The sequence below is a fragment of the Lepidochelys kempii genome, chromosome 7 (assembly GCF_965140285.1).
Source record: "Lepidochelys kempii isolate rLepKem1 chromosome 7, rLepKem1.hap1, whole genome shotgun sequence".
NCBI classification, from domain to species: domain Eukaryota; kingdom Metazoa; phylum Chordata; order Testudines; family Cheloniidae; genus Lepidochelys; species Lepidochelys kempii.
The window spans coordinates 17,155,243-17,179,214 of NC_136386.1; the positions used below are offsets into that span (position 1 = coordinate 17,155,243).

General features: G+C 39.7%; 1 protein-coding gene across 6 annotated transcripts in view; it reads left to right on the forward strand.

Moving 5' to 3' along the window:
- The window catches only part of GRM7 (glutamate metabotropic receptor 7), a 538,026-nt gene that overhangs the window by 400,555 nt on the left and 113,499 nt on the right, over positions 1-23,972 (forward strand). For 5 of the 6 annotated variants that reach the window (XM_078853573.1, XM_073351194.2, XM_078853572.1 and 2 more), the window contains exon 8: positions 10,440-11,375. The exons of the other annotated variant lie outside the window; for it this stretch is intronic. In XM_078853573.1, coding sequence (XP_078709699.1) covers positions 10,440-11,375 — 936 coding nt within the window. The remainder of the gene's footprint in view (positions 1-10,439; positions 11,376-23,972) is intronic. 6 annotated transcript variants of the gene reach the window in all.

Below are 23,972 nucleotides of genomic sequence, written 5' to 3' on the forward strand. Positions count from 1 at the left end.
GGCACAATCAGAAATCTCCAAGATTTAAGTCTGTAAAACTCCCGTTCCTCTTTAACTGTTTTCAGTTAATCCCATGCAGACAGTGACATTAAAATAAAATAACAACAAAAAGAAAACTCCTTTTAGTTGCAATGCATTGGGATGTTAGTGGTGCAGATTTGCATCTTTTCCTGGTAGGTTGGTTTATTTTGTTGTTGTGATCTATTTAATAAAAGAAAGTTTAGTTCAGATATTGCAATTGGCTATATTGACTGTGTATTATTGACGTATGCTTAGCTTAAAACCATTATCATTTTAAAGACCAGGATTTAGAAATTAATTAGAAGACATTAATGGCTAAGCCCTAGGAGCTAAGTCATGAAAATATTATCATCTGTAAGACTGAATATACAAAAAACTGTTTAAACTGCTGACTTAGTAACTGGAGTCTGCAACCAATCTCTAAGGTAGTAATAAAGCTGAGAATGATCCTCAACAATTGTTTTCCAATATGTCCATAAAAATCATGGCATAGTTGTTGTTAAAGCCAGAAGATGGAAAGTGGTTATTTTTTCTAGCAGAGTATATTAATTAACACTAATGTAATTATTTCTGAACTGATTTTGATGTTAAACATTGTGTGAAATAATTTTGTTTGGTACAAGTGTCTCATAATACAAATGTTCATGTTGAAGAGGAAAAAAGTAATGTTTATATTATATATGTATAGTAACAGTTGTTTTATTCATTACCATGGAGAATTAGGACAATGTCTTGTCCATAGTGAGCATAATTAGAATACATATTGGAAATTGATGAAATAATTCTGAACTTTGAGCCTTTCTGGAATAGGGGATGGGCAGAAGTTTAAGGAGAACGGGATTATGAATTAGAGAGAACCCAGAGCCAAAATGGATTTTTCTGTGCTGTAGGGGAAATAATTCATGAGGAAGTATGGTTTTGTGGTTAAGGCCTTGCACTTGGACTCAAGAGCAGAGTTCATTTCCCAGCCTGGTCACAGATTTTCTGTGTGACATTCGGCAAGCCATTTAATCTCTCTGTGATTCAGTTTTGGCCTCTCAGCAAAAGCTATATGAGTGCTAGCTTGATCTCCTTTGCTGGTCACAACTGCTGTGGTCCCACACGAGCAAAGGCAATCTTTCAAGTAGCTAGGGCCCAAACCAATTTGCATCCTTATTTATTACAATCAGATCTTGAATTGCACCCAGAAAATGAACTAGCAACTAGTACAGATATAATGTATTTCCTGCAAGAAGTACTGGTAAACAGGAGTGCTGCTTCATTTGAAGTTTCCAGATGTTCTTTAGATAAAGCCCTGTGTACAGCCTCTTAGACCTTGTCTACACTTGTCCACACTTGTAACCCTTTGTAGGGTACATGTAGCTACTTCAGTGAAAGGCAGGCTGTGTCCATGCTCACTGTGGTGTGTAGCTACACAGGGCAGGGAACGGCTCTGGGAGGGGGGAGCTGCCAGAGCTTTTCCCTTCTACCTCCCCGTGCCAGAACCTTCCCCCACTACTGGAGTCTTTCACTGCAGCAAGGAAAGACTCCAGCAGTGGGTCGGCAGCTGGGACCCTACTACAAATATGGACGCTACTACAAATAAGCAGTGCTTGGGTGTGTAGAGAGCAGTGTAGGGTATATACCCTAGGCTTAAGACATGCAGGGCACTCTGGTCACCTAAGCAGTACCTTACTATCTATACTGCTGTTTATGAGCATGCTAGTTTGGCATGCACTCTCTGTACTCTACACCCCCATCATAAGTGTAGACCTTCTCTTACCATACAGTAATTTGGGGGCAAGGAGTAGCTAGGACATACAGGCCTGAAGGTTCAGGAAGCAGCCCGTCCGCCCGAGTTTCTTTTCTCTGCTCCCATAACACTTCGAGTGTCACCAAAGGATGCTCCCAGCCACAAGCTGCATGTATCCTTCTGGTGAGTGAGGGAGCAGCAAGGGAAGGGGGAAATAGTGTAACCAAATGGAAGGGAGACAAGAGTTAGCAAAAACATGTAAAAGGGCCACAAAGGGACCAGAATAAACAGGACAGGAAAAGAAAGGGAGAAAAGGAATGGAAAAAGAGTCCATGGCAACTGTGTCAGAGGGCATGTTGCAAAGGGACATGGGTGAATACCCTGCCAGTCCTGGTGATGTTTTTTTTTTTTAACAGATAATGTTTGGAAATCACTTTGCAATAACATTGCCTTTAAGTCTTTGTTACTGTGGTAATAAAGATAATGACTATCAACACTCAGCATCATACTCCATTTCACCTAACTTTGCATACACAGTAAAACAATGGAAATAAAACCAACCCACATGAGAGGTGTGTGTGGAAAAAGTGGAATTGGTGCAGATAAAAGGTACTAAATAGTACTTATCCCAGAATAATGACTTAGAACAATCCAGTCCTCACAGTCAGATCAGTATTACTTTCTGACCAACAGTGTCCAAACCAATGGGGAAATCTTACATGATTGGTATGTAAGTAATGGATTATCACTCTGAGGTCATCCATCAAACACACCAACACCATATCTGTGCCTTATAGGGCCAGAAAACAAACTACCAGGCTCTCTTCAGATGCCTTTGGAATAGCCTCTTTCTTAATCACTTCTACATTAAAAGGAAGGTTCAGGACTGAAGGGATAGATGAATTTCAAATCGTAATCAAGAGCCTGTGATTTCAGCTTTTCCTCCGGTGTGAATGCAGTAGCACCTGCAAACATGTGCATGCAATTAAAATTTGCAGGCATCATAGTAATTATTCACAGAAAATAGGCATGCATTTCTGGAAATCTAGGTCATTACCTGGAACAGAATCCAAACATTCACACATTTCAGCTGAGTGAATAGGAAGGAGGTGATGATATTTCATTGTAGTGCCCTTCCCAATGGCCTCCACAAACCATGACATGCAAAATTTCTATATGCAGATGGGTAGCATTTGTTTCCCTCAAGCATGCTCTTCATCAAAGGATGGAAGCCAGCCAAATCCAGCCAGGATAAAAGATTTTTTTCTTTGCTCCTTGTCTTTCTGGTAGGAGGAAAACTGTCTTGAATAGGACTATTTTTATTAGCAAGGAAAGATGTAAATTCCTCCCACAATTTGAATGATAAATGTGTTTCAAGAAAGAGACAATCTTACTGAAGTAGAATCCTCTTTATACTGAACCGGTCAGCTGGATAGATCTATGCTACATTCTTAATTTAAAAAACTTGAACACATGGAAGTACCTCCCCTGCCCTCCGTGTATTACTCTGTGCAGTCCTGCTCGCTACCTGGTTAATCATGTGAATATGTGTGAAAGTGTTTGTGCGTTCACGTCTGGGAAGCAGTGTGGGTATTGTTTTTGTGTTCCTTGTAGAACCAGTGACATTGCTTTGCCCCATCAAGGATTGTCTCTTTTTTTTTCCTGCCAGATGAGCTGTTGAAATAAGATCAAGAGGTGATGTAAAGCAACAGTAATAAGTGCTAAAGAACTTGTACCAGGTGTTCCTAGAACAAGGTGCTGTAGTAACATCTGGTGCCCTTCTGATTTCAACACAACAATTCTCTCCCCATTTTAAGTATCTGAATCAAGGTAGGGATGTCAGAGAAATGCTTCTGAATTATAAACAATGAACCTCTGATACAGTGGATTCAGCTCCATCTTTGTGCTACAAGTGTAGACACCCTGTCTCTTTTAAAACATACACACCATCACAAGCATCTACACAAGAACCACTGCTTTGCTACAGAATAGTGGTTTAAGTATGGCATATGCCATCAAATAGCTTTTGTGTTAGATAGCCAGAGTTTTGCAACACTCAGAGGAGAAATGATGTGCTGAAAATCACCCAACAGGCCAGTGGCAGATCCAGGATGAGAATTCCAATCCCCTGAGTCCAAGTTTGTTATTCTGTTGTCTAGGCCACATTGCCTCCACAAATTGTAAACCTCTTTGGTATGGATGTGATTAAGAAAGATATTTTCAGGCACTCAGATTGGAGGAAATGGCAGGGTGCTGTTAACATACACTCTCACTTTGTAGTTGTTCTCCTCACAAAATACTTTACTATGTTGGGAGTTGGCCCATTTGAGAAATAGGCTCCTGGATGAAGTGGGTTCAGTTTGTACTTGTCATGGGACAATCTGACGCTTTGTTTTCTTCCAGATTGTATCACTGCATGAGAATGGCCACACTGGGTCAAACCAATGGTCTGTCTAGCCCAGTATCCTTTCTTCCAACAGTGGCTAGTGCCAAAAGCTTTGGAGGGAATGCACTGAACAGGGAAATTGAGTGATCCATTCCCCATTGTCCAGTCCCAGCTTTTGGCAGTCAGAGGTTTAGGGACACCCAGAGTATGGGGTTGCATCCTGACCTTCTTGGATAACAACCCATTGATCAACCTGTCCTCCATGAACTTATCTAATTCTTTTTTTGATCCCAGTTATACTTGTGGCCTTCACAATACCACACGACAATGTGTTCCTTAAGTTGAATGTGTGTTGTGTGAAGTACTTACACTTTTAGCCTTCACAACATCTCCTGACAACAAGTTCCACTGGTTAACTGGGCATTGTGTGAAGAAGCGTTCCTTTTGTTTGTTTTAAACCTTCTGCCTATTAATTTAATTGGGTGACCCCTGGTTCTTGTGTTATGTGAAGGAGTAAATATTCACTTCCACTACATCATTCATGATTGTATCAGCCTCTATCATATACTGCCTTAGTTGTATCTTTTCTAAGGCCCAATCTTCTTAACCTCTCCTCATATGGAATCTGTTCCATACCCCTAATAATTTTTGTTGTCCTTGTCTGTACTTTTCCCAATTCTAATATATTTTTTTGAGATATGGCGACCAGAACTGCATGCATTATTCAAGGTGTGAGCATACCATGCATTTATATAGTGGCATTATGATTTTTCTGTTATTATCTATCTCTTTCCTAGTGGTTCCTGACATTCTGTTAGCTTTTTTGACTGCCACTGCACATTAAGCAGATGTTTTCAGAGAATTACCCTCAAAGATCTTTGAGTGGTAACACTTAATTTAAAGCCCATCATTTTTTATGTATAGTTGCGATTATGTTTTCTAAAGTGTCTTACTTTGCATTTATCAGCATTGAGTTTTATCTGCTCAGTTACCCAGTTTTGTGAGACCCCTTTGTAACTCTTCACAATCAGCTTTGGACTTAACTATCTTTAGTAATTTGTCGGCAAATTTTGCCATCTCACTGTTTAGCTCCTTTTCCAGAACATTTATGAAAATATTGAACAGTTTATTGAACTATTTATTCCTACCTTTTGTTTCCTATCTTTTAACCAGTTATTGATCCACAAAAGGACCTTCCCTCTTATCCCATGACTGCTTAGTTTACTTAAGAATCTTTGGTGAGGGACCTTGTCAAAGGCTTTCTAAAAGTCCAGGTACACTATATCAACTAGATCACCCTTGTCCGTATGCTTGTTGACCCCCTCAGAGAATTCTAATACATTGGTGAGGCATGATTTCCCTTCACAGAAGCCATGTTGACTCTTCTCCAACGTATCTTGTTTGTTTGTTTCAACTCTAATTGCGGATGTGTCTTTCCTATCAATTAGCTTGCCATCAGCAGCAGAGTGGGGCCTGAAAGAAATAATACTCAACTGTTAAAAATGCAGTGGAAGCTTCCACCCCTTCGAAACATGAAAAGAAAGAATCTAGCCCTGCAGGCCTTACACAAGCAAAACTCCCCTTGACTTTGATGGGTGTTTGGCCTGAATGAGGAGCCCCAAGGGACAGGCAAATAAAAGAAATAATGACATTTCTTTGTAACAGTGAAATGAAAAGCTTTTTCTCTGGCCAAGACACAGTTTTTGTATTTCTTCAGTAACAGCTGAGAAGCTCTCTCTAACATCTAACCACCTTGCATTGCTTAAGCTGCTTTTGACTTTAGCAGTGTCGTTAACTGAAAGAAGAGAAGCAAAACCTTGAGTTTTGGTTATGTCAGCTATGTGAAGGAAGAACAGATTTAAAAAATATTTTGTTTTTTTTTTAAAAAAGACTGTCCATTTGTAAATTATAAGGGTCCTTGAGTACTGTTTAGGTTCTCAACCAATTTGATTATTTAAATAGCATTTCAGTTCACCTCTTTAAAAGAAGCCTCAGAAGCACATGTTTTCAGGTGAACTATTTTGAAAATACTGCATCTTACCTGGGTATGATCCTATCTGCAATTAATAAAAAATATTCGAAGTGTGGCATAAAAAGAGCTACCAGTTTTGTAAATAATGCAAGTGCAAGCAGTAATCAAATATGATTTGACAAATGGAAATTACTGTGGTAGCAGAATTCTCTTTCAGATGCAGGATTTCAAAACCAAAATTAGATTCAAGGCAGTTGAGAGAATAAATAATAATAATAATAATAATAATAATAAACCTCCTCATAATTTACCATCTCTTGGAAAACAAGCTGATAACCTTAGAAATACCTAAGACCTAAAGTATAGACAATATGTAATATATAAACAAACATTTTGTTGTTGTTTGGGTTTCTTTAAGAAGTTATAAACCAATAAGTTACTTTAAAGACAAACATATCTCAGATATGGTCTTTTCTTTGTGGGGAAAGTGTCTGTAGCTACAATCAGATCTGTAATCTCACTATGACAGCCTTCTATGTCAGGTGGCATATTTGAGAGGCAGATTTTCATTCTTAATTTTTTAGCCAGAAGCAAAAGAACACTAACAAATCTTTGAGGCCAATGATATTGAGCTATCATGGTGTATACCCAGTCAACAAATAAAGGACTTTCCATAGTTTTGCCTGATCATCTGTTTATCTCTCTTTGCACATAGTATATGCACAAAATGAGATACCTTTAGGCTGTCCCAAATATCAGGCCATGCTATAGAATACTTTTGAGAATATGGAAATTCACCCATTATAAGCTTATAATAGAAGAAAAGTATGATAATGTATTAAGGATTCAGTTGTATGGTTCCTTGATATTTTAGCACACAGAAAATTAGTACAAATCCCTCAACTACTGCAGATTAGGTTAGAATAGAAATATGAGATCTATGAAACTCTGTATGGTAGTTAGAATGGGGAAGATGGGAATCAGAATGCGTAAATTCGGTCTCACAACTTTCTTGTGGTGCAACCTTAAATAAGTTAGTTTAAGATCTCTCCTTCTCAGTCTGCCTACCTATGAAATGGTTATAATACAACCAAATGGGTGTATAACTATGTGAAGCTTAAGACAGACAACATCTCCTCTATTTTTCATCATGTTGGACGACTGGACCAAAAGAAATCTGATGAGGTTCAGCAAGGACAAGTGCAGAGTCCTGCATTTAGGAAGGAAGAATCCCATGCACCGCTACAGACTGGGGACTGACTGGCTGAGCGGTAGTTCTGCAGAAAAGGACCTGGGGATTACAGTGGATGATAAGCTGGAAATGAGTCAGCAGTGTGGCCTCATTGCCAAGAAGGCCAACGGCATATTGGGCTTTATTAGTAGGAGCATTGCCAGCAGATCGAGGGAAGTGATTATTCCCCTCTATTAGGCACTGTTGAGGCCACACATGGAGTGTTGAGTCCAGTTTTTGTCCCCCCCACTACAGAAGGGATGTGGACAAATTGGAGAACATCCAGCAGAGGGCAACGTAAATGATTAGGGGATTCGGGCACATGACTTACAAGGAGAGGCTGAGGGAACTGGGGTTATTTAGTCTGCAGAAGAGAAGAATGAGGGGGGATTTGATAGCATCCTTCAACTACCTGCAGCAGGATTCCAAAGAGGATGGATCTCAGCTGTTCTCAGTGGTACCAGATGACAGAACAAGGAGTAATGGTCTCAAGTTGCAGTGAGGGAGGCCTAGGTTGGATATTAGGAAACACTATTTCACTAGGAGGGCGGTGAAGCACTGGAATGGGTTACCTAGGGAGGTGATAGAATCTCCATCCTTGGAGGTTTTTAAGGCCCAGCTTGACAAAGCCTTGGCTGGGTGATTTAGTTAGAGTTGGTCCTGCTTAAAGCAGGGGTTTGGACTAGATGACCTCCTGAGGTCTCTTCCAACCCTAAGATTCTATGATTCTATGTTTTTCATTGCTCTTTTAGGGTCTTTTTTTTAAGGGGTCTTGTCTTTTATGTGATTTGTAGAGTTAAAAATCCTATCCCATTTCAACTTCTTATCATAGGTGCTGGAACTAGGGATGCTGGGGCTGCTACCAAACCTCCTGGCTTGAAGCGGTTTCTGTCATATACAGGGTTTACAGTTTGGTTGAATGGCTCTCAGCACCCCCACAATACAAATTGTTCCAGCACTTATATTTCCCTCTTGCTTCCTTTTCCTTCTGCAACAATTCATTCTGACTTCTCAGCGTGTAACTTAGACACTCACCACTTTACTACAATTTATGTAATTTACACCACCACTTACATCACCTGGCTATTTGGCCCAAGGAGTGTAAGTGACTTGCCTTGGTTGATCTGACGAATCGGTAGCAGAATTGGGATTAGAACTCTGTAGTTCCTGGCACCTGGTGCCCAGCTTTTCAGTGAGACCACTTTGTCTTTATTATTATAATTAAATAATTATATTTATTCATTTAAACTACTGGAGTCAATATTCTTTTGGCTTCTATAAATTATGCACCTTTAACTCAGCAGAGTTGTGTATAAATTGTGTATATTGAAGGTTAATGAAGTTTCTAATACAGTGCCAGACCTTTGGAATATCTATTATTGTGGGATTATTTTTCTAACATTCTCAGCAGTGTCCCTTGGTAGCATAGCAAGAAGATTAAACATTTGGAGCGGCATGTGATTTTTTAAATTTTTTTAAATATATTAAATGAAGTTGAGCCAGGACCAATTTTGAATTAAATCAGGAAAGTATGACCTAACCCTTCATGTAAGACTTCCAAACCGTAGCTTTCCTATATATATTAATAGTCACAAAAAGCTAACTCATTGTCTTTAAGGTCAGAAGGGACCATCATGATCATCTAGTCTGACCTCCTGTACATTGCAGGCCACAGAACCTCACTTACCCATTCCTGTAATAGACCCCTAACCTGGTGTCTGGCTGAGTTATTGAAGTCCTTAAGTCATGATTTAAAGACTTAAAGTTATAGATAATTGACAATTTACACTAGTTTAAACCTGCAAGTGACCCTCCCTCATGCTGCAGAGGAAGGCAAAAAAAACAAACAAAAAAATAAAACAGCAACCCAGGGTCTCCGCAAATCTAACCCAGGGGGAAATTCCTTTTTGACCCCAAATATGGTGATCAGTTAGATCCTGTGCATGTAGGCAAGATCCCTCAGCCAGACACTTTGGAAAGAATTCTCTTTAGTAACTCAGAGCCCTCTCCCATCTCGTGGTTGCATCTGTGGTAGAACTCGTGGTCCTTTGTGGCACTAAGATCAGAATGTGGTCTGATAAATTCACATTAGGTCTGTTAGGACCTATAAAGTGGTCATTTCTGGTTCTGCTTTGGCATATTTTGAAGATGTTTACAGTTTGTATCTTGTCTAGTACTTGAAACCTTTGTTCACCAGCCCAGAGATATGGAAGAGTGCAAGGCTAGAGACAGGTTTCAGAGTAGCAGCCGTGTTAGTCTGTATTTGCAAAAAGAAAAGGAGTACTTGTGGCACCTTAGAGACTAACCAATTTATTTGAGCATAAGCTTTCGTGAGCTACAGCTCACTTCATCAGATGCATACTGTGGAAAGTGTAGAAGATCTTTTTTATATACACACAAAGCATGAAAAAACACCTCCTCCCACCCCACTCTCCTGCTGCTAATAGCTTATCTAAAGTGATCACTCTCCTTACAATGTGTATGATAATCAAGTTGGGCCATTTCCAGCACAAATCCAGGTTTTCTCACCCCCCCCCCCCCCCCCCACAAACCCACTCTCCTGCTGGTAATAGCTTATCTAAAGTGACCACTCTCCTTACAATGTGTATGATAATCAAGGTGGGCCATTTCCAGCATAAATCCAGGGTTTAACAAGAACATCTGAGGGGGGGTGTAGGAAAAAACAAGGGGAAATAGGTTACCTTGCATAATGACTTAGCCACTCCCAGTCTCTATTCAAGCCTAAGTTAATTGTATCCAATTTGCAAATGAATTCCAATTCAACAGTTTCTCGCTGGAGTCTGGATTTGAAGTTTTTTTGTTGTAATATCACAACTTTCATGTCTGTAATCGCGTGACCAGAAAGATTGAAGTGTTCTCTGACTGGTTTATGAATGTTATAATTCTTGACATCTGATTTGTGTCCATTTATTCTTTTACGTATTCAATTCCCGCTAAAACACATGAAGCCATCTGTGTTTTTATTGCTTGCTTGATTTTTTTGGCTAAGTAACAACTCAGTTCAATTCCCTAGCAATACCTGACACTAACATACAAATAACCCCCCTCTTTGTATTTCACATTTCTCATTTCACAGATTGAAGACATGCAATGGGGTAAAGGAATACGTGAGATCCCATCATCTGTCTGCAGTCTGCCTTGTAAACCAGGTGAAAGGAAGAAGATGGTTAAAGGGATGCCATGCTGTTGGCACTGTGAGCTCTGTGATGGGTACCAGTACCAAGCTGATGAGGTGACATGTTTGCTCTGCTCATATAATGAGCGACCTAATGAGAACCGCACTGGATGCCGCCCTATACCCATTGTGAAATTGGAATGGCACTCTCCATGGGCCGTCATACCAGTCTTCTTGGCTATGCTTGGAATTATTGCCACCATTTTTGTAATGGCGACCTTCATTAGATATAATGACACTCCCATCGTCCGGGCTTCTGGAAGGGAACTCAGCTATGTCCTGTTGACTGGAATATTTCTTTGTTATATAATTACTTTCCTGATGATTGCCAAACCAGATGTTGCAGTGTGCTCCTTCCGACGTATCTTCTTGGGCTTGGGGATGTGCATCAGTTATGCAGCCCTTTTAACTAAAACAAACCGCATCTACCGCATATTTGAACAGGGCAAAAAGTCAGTGACAGCACCTCGGCTTATAAGCCCAACATCACAGCTGGCGATTACTTCAAGTTTAATATCAATTCAGCTTCTAGGGGTTTTCATTTGGTTTGCAGTTGACCCACCCAACATCATCATAGATTATGATGAGCAGAAGACTATGGACCCTGACCAAGCCAGAGGAGTTCTCAAATGTGACATTACGGATCTACAAATCATTTGCTCCTTGGGGTATAGCATTCTCCTAATGGTTACATGTACTGTGTATGCCATCAAGACTCGGGGTGTCCCAGAGAATTTTAATGAAGCTAAACCCATTGGATTCACTATGTATACTACCTGTATAGTATGGCTTGCCTTCATTCCAATATTTTTTGGTACTGCACAGTCAGCTGAAAAGGTAGGTGAAAATGAACTGTTAGACTGATATATCAGGAGTCACTGCAGCTATAAATTACAGTCCGAATAGACCAAAAAAGAGCTAGCTATATAAAATATATTACTGTTACGTGTAGCAGAATATAACCTTACTTTTCTTCCAATTACTTGGTGGGCCATTCATTTGATAAATTGGCAGATGAGCAACAGGAATCAGTTGAACTATTAATTTCATTGTTGTGTCTGTTTCAGTTGTACCTTTCCAGTATGGTGAATGGGGTAGCTGTCATGCTACCTGAAATGATGGCTCTTAAGTAAGTTATTTTGAGTATGAGAGAGAAACTTAGCATCTGTGAACAAAAAATAAACATGGCAATTATTGTACATGTTTGCACTTCTGGAGTTCAGCACTAAGGAGAGTGAACAGTTGTCCTGCTGAGTCTTCTGCTTCACAAAGAATACAATTCTAAATCATCCAGAGCAACATACAGTCCTGGCATAAGCCAATTCCATTAAAATTAGTGGAGCACATTCTGCTAATACCCAGGACTGAATCTGACGCATTTAAGTTCTGCAGAATAGGCATCAAAACCTGGGATCTAATCCATGTGCTTGATCCAAAGCCCATTAAACTGAATTAAAAGACTCCTGTTGACTTCACTAGGCTTTAGATAAAACCCAACCTCCTTTTGTTGTTGTTCTAAAACCTACAAGCAATTGACTTGACATGTTTTCTCCCACACAAAGATAGGAAACAAGTCAGCTGAGGAAAAGGTACCATTACATTAAAAATAAAGATGCTTATGCAAACAAGAGCAAGTTGGACAACCTCGAACTATGCTACTCTCAGTAATCAATTCTAAGGTGCAATTTATGATGCAATTCTAAGGTGCAATTTATGAATTAAACAGACTGGCATAGCTCTGTTGAAATCAGTGGGCCTACACTAATTTGCTCCACCTGAGAGTTTGGCCTAGTGTTTGCAGTTGTTGCTGTAACTCTTCAACCCAAACATGAAAGCCCAGATCTGCAAAGGTATTTAGGCACCTAACTCTTATTGAAATCAACGGGAGTTAGGCACCTAAACATCTTTGAGAATCTAGGCGTAGGTGCTTTCTTTTTCCCTAATCAAACCAACAAACAAAAATGAATTCTTCTCTTCCCATTTTATTTACACAGTGGAGCAATGCACAGTAAGAAGTGAGGCATTAATCGATACAGAGACAGCATGTCCAAAAATGATATATTTTCCAAAATTATGTGTGTACAGGGAGTCCGTTCAAATTCAGTCATTAGCTGTGTCTTCAGGTTACCTATTTCCCCTTATTAAATTCCTTAAACTGTGTTTTCCTCATCCATGAGCACTGTGAAAAAAACAGAAAACTTTTGTTCACCACTACAATGAGCAAGACTAAGTGAAGTTTTGAGTTTTAGATTACTTTAATTGTGCTTAGGAATGTGATTGCAGCTTTGGAGATGTATTGCATAACTGCATCCATTTGTGAGTGTGAAAAGGGGGTTCTATAGTGTGAGCTTTGCAAAATTTCTCCTGCTGGATGCCTTCCTATTGCATTTGTAGAATCCCAGCCTCCCACTTCCTCTTGTCCTCCTGAGTCCTCTGCTTTGCACTCCCCCTCCATCCTCTTAAAGGAGCAGCAGCACAGAGGCCAGTTTTATCCTCACTGCCTCTCAATATCTGGTGAAAAGTGGCTCAAGGACTGCTTTGCTCTGTCTTCTCTGTCCCATCTTCTTTAAAAAAAGTAGCAGATACAACCACTTTTCTCCTTGCCTCATAAAGAGCTAACAGTGTCTAGGCTGCTCTACTCCCAACTTCCCCTTCCATTAAAGGAGAAGTGGGACTTTATCCATTCTGCTCCTTTCCTCCCCATAGACCCCAGAATCACAGACTCTGACCCAGCTCAGCCTACTCATACAGGCAAAATGTCTTCTCCGCTTAGGTGAGTGGGCAAGTGGGTAGTTCAGGTCCCCATTCAAATGATTTATTTTACACCTGCAGTAAACGTGCTACAACAAAAAAATTGCATCACTAAAATCTGATACAGAAAGTCACATGATCTGTTAAAGTATGTCTAAAAATATCAATAACACAACACATTTTTGTGTGGGCATCAGTATGGACATTAAGTTCGGCAGGCTGATACTTCAGTTACTTGAAGTTTTCACTGTCAAGGTAACAAAAAATGGTTCTTTAGAATTCAGAAGTTTTTTGTCTTACTAAGATTTGCAATTTAAGACTAGTCTCAGAGTTGGGTTACACTAGTAGGATGCAGAGTCCCCAGCAGCAAAAGTCTTCAGTGGGAAGATTGCAACAGCTCAGCTTGACCACTGTCTCCTCTCTGCAATGGACTCCATGACAGCCGTCACAGCCACAAAGGGGTGTAGTGCTAGCTGAGAAAGGGGATGTTATCTCAGCAGGAAGGGGATGCACATTGTGAGTGTATCCCTGGTACAGTTTCCACCAGTGAGGCATTTGTAGGAGAAACAAGAAGTAAGTACTACAAGCAACTTTAAACAATATTGGGTCCATTTCTTTATTGTTCATAACTGTGTTCTTAATTAGCAATTGCAATGTTCAGAATAGCAATGCTCAAATATTGTCTGAGCTGTGATGAACGGAGTCTATAGTTGACATGTGAAGGGATGGCTAAATGTGTTGTTTAAACTGTTCTTTGAAAAGACTTAAGCAAACTGATATAAAAACTAGCTGATCTCAAATAGTATTGTCAAAAGTTTGAAGTCATGGGGTTTAAAGCTAATGAGAACTGCAAAGCTAAAAACACGTCATTCTTTGAATCCATACACTGCAGACAACAGACATTTATTAGCTTAATCTTACTTCTAACAGAGAAGATGGTGCTCGTAAAACAATAGGCCTCTACCTCTTGAGCTAAAGGAGATCTTCCTAGCTATCCAGTAGTTGGCCCCTTATCCTCTATCTGAGCCTAGAGAGCAATATGATCACAAAACCAGAATATTACAGTTTGCCTGTTATCTCAACAGATTGTATCCAATGGCTCTTTGTTCTTGTTCTGCCCAGCTTCCACAGATATTCATGAATACTGGGCTGTTAGAGGCACAGTAACGAGACTTGCCACCAAACTTTTTTCTTTACGTACAAAATCTGCGATCTGTGCAGAAATCAGTCTGGTAGCTATTTGTCTGAAACAGGTCTTCATATGAACACTAATGATTTCCTGTCAGTAATTTCCTCTTGAACATACTGTGTGGAAGATCAGCCATGCAGTTCTCTTAACTTTAATAAAAGGAGTTGGGTCAGGACAAAAGTCCCTCAACATTTTATCCTTACCAGGAAGTGATGTTCTGTGTAGAGTTGTGACTTTCATTGTGTGGGCTTATTCTTTTACTAACAAGCACAAACATATCATCAATTGGGCGTGTGTGATCTGCTCTCTTTCTGACAAAGATATGCCACTAAAGCAGAGAAAAATTATATCATAAGTAATGCTGTAGTAAAACAATGACTGAGAAGGATGATCTCAACAGCTGTGTTTTAACAGACTGGAAGGGGGAAGTGTGGGGTTTAAGGAAGGCCAGAGAGGGAGGAGGCTGTACTGAAAATTTTATTTAAAAACCTATCTGGAGACCATCTCTCGTGCGTGAGCTATTACATTAACTTGGTTAATTTACATGTCGTTCAGACTGCCATTTACACAGTTGACCATTTTTTTTGCTTGCTATTTAATATCTGATCTGCTACATGTGTTTCGTGAATTATTATAGTTTGATTTGTTATGGGGCTTGTTATGTTTTTGGTGAAACTGGTATATGCTTATATTTAATAGGCTTAACAGGTTTTTGAGGCTGTTTAGTTCTTGACTGAGGTATCCACATATTGACTTCTTTACATATAATTTATAAACATAATTGATTTATATTATAGTTTATCTATTACAGTATATGCTAATCTCTTGTTGATTTGGGTGGAATTAGAGTAACTCTCTCAATGAAACTAGTATCCATTCATACATCATCTTAGTAGAAAAAACATCCTTTTTTGAAGATATATTTCGTACAATGTCCCTGAACGTGGCACTGGCTAGTTCCTTCTGAGAATAATGTGTCACTTGTTGTTGAACTTTAAGCAGCTTCTAACAATCACAGCTGTCCTTAACTGAAGTGCTTGTGGGTTTTTAGGGTTCAAGATAGTTGACAATGTTCATACATCATCTGCTGCCCAACTAAGCATGATGGTGTAGCACAGCTTGTTAACATGTACCTTTGGAGAGTGGCTGTACAAAAGAAACATTAGTTTTAACTCTCCTGGTATAATTGGTTTTGACAACAAAACTATTTTAAATTCTCAGTGAATGTGTGGGACTTATCAGTTCTAAGCTAATTATAGAAGTTATAGGTTTATGTTAGAGTCAGTACAAATGGCACTTGAAAAGAACACAGACTGATCTGTAAGGTCAAGTAAAGTACAACTAAATCAATAAGCCAAATTGAGCCAAAACTTTAAACTACAAAAGTAAAAAGATAAGGAGAGAAGTAATACAAGTTGTTTCTATAACAATGTATTCCTCTGAAAAACTTGATTTGTAGGTGACTGCTGTACAGAACATCAAATGCAATTATTCCCTGACACTCTGCTCTTTATTTACTAATCAATTTTAACTTTGAATGATATTTTCTCTCTTATAATGTGACTGGAAAGTCTACATTTGTGTGTCAGGTAGTGGAGAAAGCAATTTTAAATTCAGGATGACTTAATTAAGATTTCATATGCATAAGATAAATGGTACAGTATAAGATGTAAGTATCCTCATATTCTTGGATGTAAACATATTGTTTGGAGTCAGAAATTCCCAGCACCTCAAATTGTATGATATTTTCAGGTGAAGATTTTATGCTTTTCTTTAAATTATCCAGTGCTACTTGAGACAGGACACTGAATTAGATGACCACTGGTGTGATCTAGTATAGGAATTATTGGGCCAGATCCTCAGTTAGTATCAATGGAGCCTTTTATTACCCCAAATTTGTGTCACTAGTTATAAATATCAGAGATTGCAATCCTTTAACATTATTGGAATAGATTTACTTATCATTTTAGATAGAAGATCATGTACATGTAGCAGTGCACTGATGTTTAAACAAAATCTTAAAAGATATAGTCCAGATTGAATTTGAGAGACCTTGTTACACTTATTCATTGTCCGCTTTCTTTTGATTGTTTTCTATTCACAGATATAATCATACAGAGAGACATCATGTCATATGATGCAATTATTCAAACATAGTTTGGAAATGTATATTATATGATTCTATAATAGTATGTTACTATCTTTATTATTAATGTACCCTAATATAAATTTTACTTTAGACTTACAACTGAAAAGTTTCTCAGAGGCAATGCATTTATGGTAAAGGTGAAGAAAAATAAAACAAAGATAGTATCTGGCCTGAAAAATTAGTGTATAATTAACTAATTGTGGTATGTCGGTCTTTCAGATTTTTTTTTTTCACTTTTGTATTTGTTAAAGTTGCTTAATTGAATACTTTGTCTGTATCAGAGTTGATAGCTCTTGGAGACAGTTTGCATAGGAAGGAGAAACTTCCAAAATTCTTCATCTTAGAAACATTTATTTATCTACATTTCTGTTTTTCCACTTAATCTTATTTGTTTTTCAATTTTGGTAATATAAAGGACAAAGCAGACAGATAAAAAATGTACATATCAAATCCAGATAGAATATTTAGTTTAAATACACCTTCAGTTCACATAGAGATATAATAATATTTACAGAAATGATTCTCCTGCATTGACTCCCAGACTAACCCAGCACAAATCCTAGACAGTAAATTAAACACAAAAACACAACCAGTATGTTCTTTGATCTGGAAACCCAGATGAGATGATGTCTTCCCAGGAGCTGGCAGAGACAGCAAAGGCTTAGTCCCAACAAGATATTGGTGATGAATGGTTGGGGGAAAATTAGGCCTCATCCAAAGCTCATGCAAGTTATTGGAAAGACATGCATGGACTTTAGTAGGCTTTCTATCAAGTAAGACTATAGAACTAGGAGTGTCAGACTGCCCAATTATTGGCAATTATGGCAAACCAGATGAAACCAGATTTATTTTAAACAAACAATATGGCACCTCTGTGTGTGTGTTTCTTCCTCCAGAGAACCCAGGCCTTCCTGAGTCTGAGATCTGGTAGCAAAGTTAAAACAAACAATTAAAACCTCCTACCTCAGGACTAGGTTCTCTTTCCCAGCAGCTACCTCCTTTGTTCAGTGGGCCTTTGTTTGTGGCAAAACCCCTTGATCGCAGTACCAAACGCCTTGTAGACTTTCCTCTATAACCTTAAAGGGTCAGTATACCCCATATGTAATTTAAGTTTCTGGAAAATGTCCCAGACCTATGTTGTTTTGAACTCAGAGAACGATGGTAGAATAGTATTGCTGACTTGAGTCACATTTCTGCATCACGTTGGGCATAAAAGTAGATCACTCGGGCAGAATTTCTTTAAAAATTGCATGCGGCTCTGCCTAGCACCAGCCCTTTTTTCCCTTCCGCTGCGAATGTTAAGCGTACGTAATGAAGGCATTGTGAAATCACAAATTAATATTGGATAACTGTAGAGGAAGAAACTGTCATCTACTTTCTGTTACTTAAATTAAATTCCCTGAATATCTAGAATGTAATCATGAAAAATTAGATTGCTTAATGGCAATCCTGAATATCAATCTATGTTCTGTAGCAGGCAAACCAGGATCTGCTTGGTTTGTCAGAAATATAATGCTCCTTTGCATTATTACACCAGAACATTCAGCATTTTGTTCAGAATGCTTGCATAGACTTCAGAAGAATTGCACAACTTCTTCATATGTACAGAAATATGTCTTCCTGTGACCACCCTCTTAACATTTCTAAGAAGAAATGCAATTTGGAAACAAGCCTTATCTATAAATGTTATGGTACAAGAAATTCTGGTTTCCCCAAGTTTAAAGGTCATATTATAGCCTGGAACTATATTGCCAAATGGAATTGTGTATGTAGAACAGAGGTGGGCAACCTGCGGCCCCTCCGCGTAATCCCTGTCCCCAGCCAATGGGAGCTGCAGGAAGTAGCAGCCAGCCTGCGCCACTTCCTGCAGCCCCCATTGGCCAGCAACAGTGAACCGTGGCCACTGGGAGCTACAGGTGGATGTGCCTGTGGATGGTCAGTGTAAACAAACTGTCTCGTGGCCCACCAGCGGATTACCACATGTGTCCCACGGCCTCCAGGCTGTCCACCACTGATGTAGAATATGCCCCTAAGATCTTATTTCCTCAAATCAGGTGACTGAAGTACTACATAGGGATCTGTCGTCATTCTGTTTAGATATGTTGTATTGAGAATGTTATCACCAGATGTCTGTGATTACTCTTTATTTTTAGTAATTGCTAATATCGAAGTCATCCTGTGATCGGTCATTCTGGATGGCTAGACTGCCTAGTGGTTAGAGGGCATGGCCTCCAGCCCCCGGCTTGGTTGCCGGCCTCAGTCTGGAAGGTAGGGGGACCCAAGTCCACCCTCTCCACCAGATCCCAGCACATGGCTTGGTGTTTGTCAACCCCTGAACAGGGGCAGCCCTCCCAGCAGGGAGTCTAAAGGGCTACTTCCTACCAGTGTCTGTTCAGTTTGGGGCATGGCCCTCTAGTCCACTTAGTTGGGTGGCCTGCTTCCTGTAGGGTCCCCTTGTGGGTCTTGAGATGGGCCTGGTCATGGTCCCAAGTTCCATCAGGAAGGCAGCCATCAGTTGGTGAGACTGAGACCCACCATCTCTCCTTTTCTCCTCCCTCCAGGCCTGGCGTTGGCTGCAGGTATAACAGGGTGGAGCTAGCTGGACCCAGGGGCTGTCTTTAACCCCTGCTGTGCTGACTGGTAGTTACTCTGTTTCATCACTTCCTCAAAACTGATACAAAATTGTCTCAGTGCACTTAGCTCTGTTATCCTTATGGGATGTTTTTAAGCTACTGTGGAGATGTTTGTAGAATAAGAAGGTTGTAACTATTACTCTAAATGAGTAATGATGGTTTCGCTCCCAATATGATCCTTTTCTTTGGGTACAGTTTAGCCATGAATTCAGATGGGCAGGGACAATCAGCAGCTTGTATTCTTTGTCCATAGCCAAGAATTTGTTTTGGTGTCCAAATTACATAAATCTCTGTCACTTTTTCCTTTCCATTTCTTTGTATGACCACCAGTGTGAAATGTGAAACCCTTAATCCCATTTATTGTGGAACCCTCCTGCTTACTCCTCTGCTGACATTTTTGAGGATGGCTATTCCATTCAAATCGATAGAATAATCAGGATGCCCGTTACATTTGGCAGCACACATTTGTACTTATTGTATAAAATGTAACATAAATACAATAATTCACAGGCACACACCAACTGGATTCTTATTCAGATTAAACAATGCCACATTACATGGCAGTGACACTTTATATATTGTACAGTTGGTAAAAGAGAGATACTCTCTAGTTCTTTGCAATATAAATATTGATTAACCAGGTTGAACAAGCTTATATTTCTCACTGAGGAATGCTTGATATGGCAGTTGCTATAGCGACTATACCTTTGGGGATGTCTGTCAGAGTCAAACATTTGTTGCTGCATGTATCACTGTATGAGCGAGAGAACTAGCGTCTGTAGCTCATGCAGCCTGTGACTGCAGACTTCCCGTAATTCGGGGCACACAGAAATATAAAGGAGAATCTCAGCTTTCACTTAAAAAGAAAGTAAATTTTAAACCATTTTTAAAATGACAAATATTAAACAATGGGACAATTTACCAAAAAATAATTGAAAGCCCCTAAAATTGATGATGCAAATGAAGACTAGTTTTGATGGCAATAGCAGTATAAAATTATGGCACATCACGTGTCCTCCATCGTTGTTCTATTGGTTAGTCTTTGCAGAACTCTTGTTTTCAGCTAGCTGTCAGTGGTCTGCATGGTCAGGCACTGAAGCTTTTAATTTTAGTCAGCTTCAAGACCATGTCTTTCAGAGATCATCATGGAATTTAATGAGCTGACACTTGTATTTGGTCTAAGAGAAGCCACGTTTAAAAAAAAAGGTTCAAGGAAAAAGGTTTTTGCCATCTTTGCTAAAAATCTATTGAGAATTTCAATTAAGGACCTTCAACGTAGAACTGGTGCTCCTTCAAGAAAAGAATGGGCTATTTTTAATGAGAACATTGTCTTTTAATAAAGAAAAAAATAAACATTCTTTAAAACCCACAAATGATGAAAACAAATAATAAGTTAAATATTTTAGATTAAAAAAGAGGACGGATTAAAAGGATTGTGATTTCATAGATTTTATCAGAATAGCCTCATTAATGTAAAAATGTGTATACAGTAGACCATTAAACATCTATAGAAAAGTTTCAAAGATTTAAAATGTGCTTAGACCCACTCAAAATCCTTAATTATATAGCACCACAGTAATAGCGTGGCAACTGCTCTTAAAATTATTATTTATTTTATTGCTTTCTGCCTATAATTTTTCTTTCAGCACAGTGGGCGGTTGCTAAGGAGTGTTAAGTCAAGAGTAGCACAAAAGGGATATACCACATGACTGGCTACAGTAGCTTTACCTTGCTGTGAATAAGATTATGTTTACATCTACGTTATTTATTATGTAAGCACCGCAGAACTGAATAGGAGTTTCAAATTCTGGGGTTATTGATTTTTCAAAGGGCAAGTTTCCCTCTCACTGATCTATTGGCAGTGGGTTCATCCCCTAAACCAGTAATTATACCTACATCCACCTATAGATATCCTATGCCCTTTAAGCAGCTGGTTCTAAGAACCCCTACAGCAGAGTGTGACTCAGCAGAGAGGATCATCACATTTTAAAATTATATATAACATACTTTTCCCAACCAATTCTCAGAGGAGAATTAGTGAAGTGCTACAGCAGGGGCGGCCCACCTGAGCCTGAGAAGGAGCCAGAATTTACCAATGTATATTGCCAAAGAGCCAAAGTAATACGTCACCAGCCCCTCATCCGCTCCCCAGCCCGCAGCACCTCCTGCCTACTGGCAGGCCCCGCCAATCAGCACCTACTCCCGCATCCTCCCGCAATCAGCTGTTTCACATGTGCAGGAGCTATGGGGGGGGGGGGGGGAGGAGCGAAGGCATGGCAGGCTCAGGGGAAGAGGCAGGGGCCTTTGGAGAAGGGGTGGAGTGGGGGGCAGGGCTTGGGGCAGAGCAGCGGGTTGAGCAGTGAGCACCCCCCGGCACAGTGGAAAGTTAGCATCTATAGCTCCAGCCCCGGAATCCATGCCTAGGTAAGGAGCCGCATATTAACCTCTGAAGAACCACATGCAGCTCCAGAGCCACAGGTTGGCCACCCCTGTGCCTCAGCTACTTGCTGACTGCTGTTAGCACCACCGCAGCTGTCCATGCTCACACCAATACCCCTGATTCACAGATGTCCTGTGATAGAAAAAGCAATAAAAGAGCAAATTTGAGTAACAGTGGTAGAAAATGCTGCCTGATACAGGCAGACTCAGAAGCTGAGCATTTTTACAAATCTATATCACCGTTGTAAAAGAGGTGGGATGGGGGGGGGGGAGACCCTACTTTTCCGCTGCTGTAGAGCGAAGTCATGCCTCATAGAACCTCTCTGGCCCAAAATTGTTTTGTGGAAGAGTGACTTCTCTCCATTCCACCCTAGGACACAGCACCACCCGTGGTAAGGAATTGTCAATGTATTGCACATAGGCTATGAAAATAACAAGCCAAGAGAAGGATCAGAAACATAATGCTTTTTTTCCAAGAAAATGGCCCATTCATACACCTAGAAAAAATACAGGTGGTGAAAACAGTGAGAGCCACCAATTGAGTCTCTTACCCCAACCCTTCCTAAATGGTAAATGAGAGAAGAAAACCCCTGCACTACCTGCTAGCTGAGATTGTCCATACTTCCTTTGGTGAGGGGAATCTAACTACTCTACAACGTGTTCAGAAAGCAGAACTTTCACAAGACCATGGAACTCACTCCTGCAAGCAACAGTGACAACTGATCTTTCCGTATTCAGAGCTAAATGCAAAACCCATTTCTCCAAAGTAGTTTTTCATCAGCACTAACACACAGGTGCACTCACGTAAACAGATGTAAATTGTTATTTCTATTTTTAAATTATTGGGAGCTGCTCGAGTATTTTACTGATGGGGGCCAAGTCAGTACCTGGATAGAAAGGTAGATGACAGGCTGGAGGATTCCAAAAGGAGTAGTGGGTTGTTGTTGCTACTACCACTGTTTTCTCTTCTCTGTGGATTGAGTTTACAGGCAGCATTTAATATTCAGTTTTGGAATTCAAGGTTTGTTTGTTGTGACATGGTGGTATATTTGTCCCCTGACTAGATGAGCATGACCCCTCATCATAGGGAAAGTTGGAAGAAGTCCCAAGGGGTCTGGGACTTTCAGTGAAAGGTGAGGTGGCAGATATACTGGAGTAGGGATTTTTTAGAAAAATATTAAATCATTTTCTCTAAGGGCAATGTAGGACATACTCGAGGCAGCTTTCCTAGGGAAAGAAATAGTCCACTATGAGATTTATTGGTTGAGTGCAGAGTTTAATTTATTTTTCTCTGGTCACAGAAGAGTTGTGTGCATATACTAAAGACCATGGTTGGATCCTAGTCTGCCTTGTTTAGTTGCCTGTGATGGGGTTTCGGAAAACTTGTGCCCTTGATGGGTCAAACCCTGTTTCATCCCATATAAAATATAGTAAGGATGTTGGATTTACTGCATTCACCACAGTCACTGATCCCAGGTCTTTTCATGTGTAGTCCTAAGTGCAGAGAGTGAAGTCAATCTAGCCCAGTATCCTGTCTTCTGACAGTGGCCAATGCTAGATGCTTCAGAGGGAATGAACAGAACTTGGTAATTTCTAATGATCCATCCGCTAACATCCCATCCCAGTTTCTGGCAGCTGGAGGTTTTGGGCCCTCCAGGAGCATGGGGTTACGTTCCTGAACCTTTTTGGCTAATATCCATAGATCTATCTTCCATGACAAATCTAATTCTTTTTTGAACCCAGTTATACTTTTGGCCTTCACAATATCCCATAGCAATGAATTCCACAGGTTGAGTGTGTGTTGTGTGAAGAAGTACTTCCTCATGTTTGTTTTAAACTTGCAGCACATTAATTTAATCAGCTGACCCCTAGTTCTTGTGTTACATGAAGGGGTAAATGACAATTCCTTATTTACTTTCTACCATTAATGATTTTATAGATCTCTATCATATTTTCCCTTAGCTGTCTCTTTTCCAAGCTGAAAAGTTCCAGTCTTTTTAATCTCACCTGGTATGGAAGCTGTTCCATGCCCCTAATAATTTTTGTTGCCATTGTCTGTACCTTTTCCAATTCTAAGGTATCTTTTTTATAGATGGAGGAACAGGACTGCACACAGTATTCAAAGTGTGAGCATACCATGGATTTATATAGTGGCAATATGATATTTTCTATTTTATTACCTATCTCTGTCATAATGATTCCTAATATTCTGTTAGCTGCTTTTTTCTTCTTTTTTTTTTGACTACCTCTGCACATTGTATGGATGTTTTCAG